The following is a 6,207-nucleotide window of genomic DNA, read 5'->3' as shown; positions in this document are numbered from 1 at the left end:
AAAATCACCAAATGAGCCTCTTTATTGCCACCAAAAGAGTACCTCTCCTCATTTTTCCAGTAGTCAGATTCACACCTAGCCATGTGCCATGTCTGAGCTGTATGTTTTTCTCTTTTTATTTATTCTTTTTTTTTAAATTTTTTTTAGCTGAGCCATCCTGCCACCTGTTGGCAGCTTAGTGGCATCTCAGCTCGGGCTGGGCATTGAACTGCTGTTGCTCAGAGCTCACACTCTTGAGCGAGCTCTTAACCAACTGAGCCACTCGGTCGGCACCCAGCTGTGTGTTTTTCTAACATGCATTAACAGAAAGGCAGAACTTTCCACGCATATCTTCCACTGCTACGCACCCTTTCTACTTCCTGTTTTTAATGTTCTTACTTGAGTGAATAAGAGATTATTATAGATAATCTTGAATCTTCTCTAATTCATATTTTAAAAATGTTGATTATATGCAATCTTCTATTATTTGTAATGTTATCTGTAGCATAGTTCACAAATAATTTTGGTCCACTTCTCAAGGCAGAGCTGTTGAGAGTCACTGTCCTAAAAAGTATGTAAGGCAGTGGGTGTAAACTATAACACTGGGTGTCAATCAGCAGTTTTTTGTTGGTAAATACACAAAAGTTGCATAATAGTGTGTTGTGCTCTGGATCTGAGATCTGTAGAAGCTCCCATGATCACGCTTAGCTTTAAAGGTGCATATGATGTAAGAACCCCTTCTTAACACCAGAGGGCACTGTGCCATCAGGATAACTCCCTGAGAGGTTCCCACACAGCAACTGATTTTTACAGCTGTTTGTACATTTCTGCACCACCTTCAACCTTTAAGAAAAGCCCTTTGCCTTTTATTTTTGCTATTCTTAGGCCAGAACTTGTTTCTAGGTTGAGTGAGAAAAAGGAATTAAAAGAAGCTGCTAGAGACAGAGCTGCATAACAGTAAGAACAACCTGTAATTTTAGCCTATATTGTTCTACCTCTAGCAAGGTCAATAATCTTGATCTTTCTGGTCCTCATTATCCTCATTTAACATACAATTCAGTCAAACATGTCTCAGAAGCATAAGTAAACTGTTTTACATTAGAAGGTAAGATTGATTCTGTTGATTCTCATTCTAATTTAAATGTGGCAAGTCAGATTGGTCAACTTAACCCTACTAAAATTGTATACAACTTAAGAACACCCACCAAGTACTACCAACTATCTATTCTTACAATAAACCTTCTTCTACACCCAATCTAGGAGTTTTGACTTCTTTTCTCACAATACAAATTAAAAGGCAATTTTTCAAGCAAGGTTTGTCTCGATACTCATTAATTCCTTCAACATTTCTTTAACATCAGCTGTGTGCCCAGGCGTACATCTGCTAATGTTGGCAAAAATATATAAGTTGTGCTTTCATTAAGTTTTCAATCTAAGAGACGATAATTTTTTTTAATTGTAAAATTGAGCTGATAGGTTCTACTAAGAGAGCTACATGAAACTACGAGCAGATATAATAGGGAGGCTTGCTCCATCCAGTAAGAGGGGTCAGGAAATGGTTTCCCTAAAAAAATGATTCTTGAGATCTGACAAAAAAATGTTGGTGCTAAATAGGTCAAGTGTGAGGGCAGTCAGAAATAAGGACAGGGAGAACGATTCTGGCATGTATAAAAAAGAATCTATGGGAGAATGCCTGAGAAAAATAAGCTTGCTATGGCTAGAGTTCAGTGTAAGGTGAGATAGCCAGAAAGTTGGGCAATCCGGGGCCTTGAAAGTCATGGCTGTGTTTTATTCTAGGAGCAACTAAAAGCCAGCCAATAAGGCGTTTTACACAGGAAGTTGTGGTCATGTTTGTATTGGACAAGACTGTCCTGGTGCCCTGTGAAAAACGAATGCAGAAAGCCAGTTTAGGAGACTATTGTTCTTCGTGGAGGGATGACCCTAAGGTGGAGAGTTGTTAAGGACTGATGTTTAGAAAGTAAAATCCGTAAAACTTAGTGGAGTATGTAAACAGTAAACGCACTCGTTGCACTTCTGATTTCAAATTAGAAACTATTTTAAATTGGCTGGTAAAATAAATGCAAACAAGCCCATTCGAGTCCCAAAACTGAGACCTATGCGTGAGAATCCGTGGATGTACCGCGGTTATTTCCGTTAAGTAAATGTCACTGCATTTTCATGGGCCCTGTGGAAATGCTCCTGATGCAGTAGATTGACAGTGGCATGTATTAAGTAAGGAATGTCGGAGGAAAGGCACACGTCCCTGAATCACCAAGGCTTGGGTCTTGGGAAGCCTGGATTGCCATGCAGAGGGCTCGAATCACCGCTACAGCCTGGGGACCCTGGGAAGTCCCTTGCACTCGGCAGTCACGCCAGGTCAGGCAGCGCCGAAGCCTCAAGAAACCGCCCTCTGCTCCGAACTGTCCCAGGCCAGGGATGCAATTCGGGACGCTGGGGACTTCCGGAAGGCTCAAACCGAGGCCCTCTCATTCGCTACGGTGACCGGAAAGGCCCTAGACTGGAAGAAGACGCACGCGTATTGAGGACTTCTCGGCTCAGGAAAGGGTCCAGCCCAGGGCTGGCGGAGTGCAGGTTTAGCGTCAGCAATACCCTCTCCTCAGACCCGCCGCGCCCCGATTTCCTAGAAGGGCTCTGTCACCCAACAAGCTTTTCCATTGGTTTAGAAAAGGGCGAGCCCGCCTTTCTCCGTTGTCGATTGGCTGCCCGTCGGCTAGTGGGCGGGGCTTGGGCGCTTTCAGATTGCATCAGCTGTCCCTTCCGGGCCACGTGGCTCGAGCGTAGTGTTCCCGGGAGCCCCAGCCCACCTCTGATCGGCCCTCCGCTTTCGTCTCTAGACCATAGTTTTCGGGTTCTGTCTTTTCTTCGTGATCCGTCCATGTCCGAGGAGAAGGCCAGCAGCCCTTCAGGGATGATGGGGGGCGAGGAGAAGCCGGTGAGTGGGGCCGGGAGGCCGGGCTGGGGCTTTCCGTGGTGCCCAACGGCCCTACCGGGCAAAGACGAAAAGAAAGAATCGGTCTGGATCGTGTGGGGACTAAGGAATCGGAAGGTGGCGATGGAGGTCCTGCACAAGTCCGAGTCCCTTTAGGGGATGAATCGTCCATTCATAAGGCAGGGCGGGGCCTAGCAGATCATCCAGATCATCTCTGGGTCCATCCCCTTTTGGTAGATGAGGACACAGACCTTCATCGAGTGAGTTGCTCAGAACCATACATCTAATTAGAAATGGAGACAGAATTACGGGACTCCCAGACCAGTGTTTTTACCCCACCTTAAGCGAGAACAGTGCAGAGCCTCATTTAATCCTAAAACCCTGTTAAGGATAAAATGCTCTAGTTTAAGGAAGGGATACCGAGTTCCCGAGATCTGATGCAGCGTGCCCGTTTGGGTGGTTTATAATAAATGGTGGAGGCCAGATGACCTGACAAACTGTAGAGAAGTTACACCCTTTCCCTGCTTGGTGCCGGAGGCATGCCTTATCTTATTTCACACACGCGAATCACTTCACCTTTGAACTTTTCCTTTGGTGTCCTCCGTTGCTTAGGAACATCTCCCAGGTCACTTTCAAGCCACCAGCCAGGTTGAAATTTGTGTTTGTCGTGTGTGTGTGTGTGTGTGTGTGTGTGTGTGTGTGTGTGTGTGTGTAACAAATGTCAAGTACTTATTCTGCTAGGCACTGTTCTGGGCCATGCAACTAGAAGGTGAATAGCACCCAGCCTGACCTTGAGGGTCTCACAGCCTGGTGTGTGAAGTTATTGGAGCCTGAGGGCTCTCTTGAGTTGAGTTTGGAAGAGTGTAAATTTAACAGATAAACCCGACAGGGCAGGGCTTTCCAGGTAAAGGTAAGATGGCAGCAAAAAGGCAACCTTGAGTGAATTGTCCGTGGGGTTGCTTGCAAGAGATATGCCTGAAACAGGAGCTACAGTGACCAGAAGGATCTGAGGCAACCAAGGGTAGTTGAAATTGTTTTCTATGAGTGAAAGTTTTTAAGCAGGGAAGTGATAGATGTGAATTGTAGTTTTAAAGATCACGCTGGCATTGGGGTGGAAGGTGCCTTGGAAAGAGGTGACACCACAAGCAGGAGGGAATTGTAATGGTCCAAGTGAGAGGTGGTGAGGTCTTCAGCTAAAGCAGCCTCAACCCTAACTCTCTAATAGGACAGATCACTTAAAAGCCACAATTTTCTCATCAGTAAAATGAGTATGTCCTCTAACTCGGGTTGAATGGGCAAAATTCATATGTGCACATTCTAAATTACATAAAGTGATAAATGGTGCCTATCCACAGACTTTTCAATCCATATTTTTTTCGCTTAAAAATGATCTTTACTGTTTTGTAACTTGTTTACTTTTTAATTTGCTTAATAGCCTATAGTCAACTTTCACGTCCATAAATATTCTGCTATGCCATTCTTAATTGGAGGTGGTCTATTGCTAACAAATACATGATTATTAATAATTACACAATGCCTAATATTTACTGAGTGTGAACTATGGGGTCTGGCACTGTATTACATGCTCATTCAAGCTTCAAAATAATTATAAACTGGTTTGTTATTATCCCCATTAAACAAATGAGGAAACAGACATAGGAATAATAAGTAACTTGGTAACTTGTTCAGACCCAATATTCTGTAGCTAATACTTATAACCCCATCATCTGCCTAGGAACAAATCAGGGACAGATACAATGTCAAACTGTTGGATTCCCAGGACCTACCTATCCCAGCTGTCAGTATCTACAGATACTTTTTTTTCCAACTCCTAAATATCCCTGAGGAAGGTAATTCTGTAGCTTCCCTTCACAATCTGGTTCTGTATCCCAACTTTTAGGTTGAAATTTTAGATTTTTTTACATAAATATGTAATACATAAAGTCACATATTTTTGTTCTGTTTTCATTGGAAATAGAGAACAGTTGCCTATTCCCAATTGTAGTAGAGACAGGATGGGCCTCAGGGTTCCAAGAGATAAGTTTCAATGTCCCAGCTCTACCTACAACTTACTACCTGTAAAAGACAAAAGATTTATGCCATCTGAAGAGAAACCAGAGTATTACTACCTGTATACTAGCGGGTTAATAATCCTCTTTGAGTCAGTATTGCAATTTGTAAAATGGAGAGGTATGTAGAACACAGGAACCTTTGCATTAATTCTCTCCCTCTTTTCCACTATTCCTATTCATTCGACAAATATCCATATGACCAAAACCAAAAACATTTTATCAGAAAAACAGAATTACTTTATTGTTTTTCCATTTTAAACCTGAACAGACAGACCACAATTCATTTTTACCCCCTCTTACAAAATACACTTGACTTATTACATCAATTCTATAGTATAGCAAAGGTGGATAGGTAGGGACTCTTGTAACTGTTGATTAGTACTTTACTTGATTAGAATGGACTTAAATTATGTTGATTATTCATCTGTTGACTATATATGAATCCCAGAATGGGGGAAGTTTTAGCTTAGCATGAAATTAGGAGTCCTATATTTTTTAAATTATATGAATAACATGTTTTATAGGATTTCAAAGAGCAACCAAATTGTTTCTGTCTGAGCAGTCATGGTGAAGTAAGTAATATTGGGTTGTCAGAAAAGTCATGACGTATTTTTTCTGTTTTTCATTGCAAAAATTCGTCATGACTTTTCTGACAACCTAATACATTTCTGAGAAAATGCTCTTCACAGTATCCCATAATGTACTTCAGGGTTTCCCGACCTCAACAATGTTGACATTGTAGACTAGATAATTCTTTGCTGTGGGAGGCGGTCCTGTGCATTGTTGGATGCCTAGCAACATCCCTGGCCTCTACCCACTATATGCCCAAAATGGCTAAATGTCCACTGGGGGAAAAATTGCCTCTGGTTGAGAAACACTGGTATAGACCTACTCTGCTATTGGTTGCCCTTTTTGCACAGGACTTACTACTTTAAAACTTTCTATGACTTCATGTACTTCTAGTTGAAGTCCACATACCTTATGGTAATTTTTAGTGCTTGGTTCTGTCTGAGCCCTAGTCTGTCTTAACTTTATTTATTTTTATTTTATTTTATTGGGGAACAGCCATGGTCATTGGTTACACATTGCTTTCATGCTACAGTGGCATCGTTGACTCTCACAGCTCGCAGTGGCCCATGAGAGGATCCAGCTGGCAACTGTGGTGCTATCAGCATGACGCTCTGACCAGCTGAGCTAACTGGTCGC

At 42.5% G+C, this 6,207-nt stretch overlaps 1 protein-coding gene across 1 annotated transcript in view; it reads left to right on the top strand.

The window, feature by feature from the left end:
* Positions 1-2,744: 2,744 nt before the first annotated feature.
* Positions 2,745-6,207, top strand: part of TARS1 (threonyl-tRNA synthetase 1) — a 25,118-nt gene continuing 21,655 nt past the window's right edge. The window contains exon 1 of the mRNA XM_019647899.1: positions 2,745-2,932. Coding sequence (XP_019503444.1) covers positions 2,876-2,932 — 57 coding nt within the window. The 5' untranslated portion in view covers positions 2,745-2,875. The remainder of the gene's footprint in view (positions 2,933-6,207) is intronic.

The sequence above is a fragment of the Hipposideros armiger genome, unplaced genomic scaffold, assembly GCF_001890085.2.
Source record: "Hipposideros armiger isolate ML-2016 unplaced genomic scaffold, ASM189008v1 scaffold_117, whole genome shotgun sequence".
Lineage (NCBI taxonomy): Eukaryota > Metazoa > Chordata > Mammalia > Chiroptera > Hipposideridae > Hipposideros > Hipposideros armiger.
Note: the sequence above shows the minus strand (reverse complement) of the source record. Positions and strands in the feature narration are given on the sequence as shown.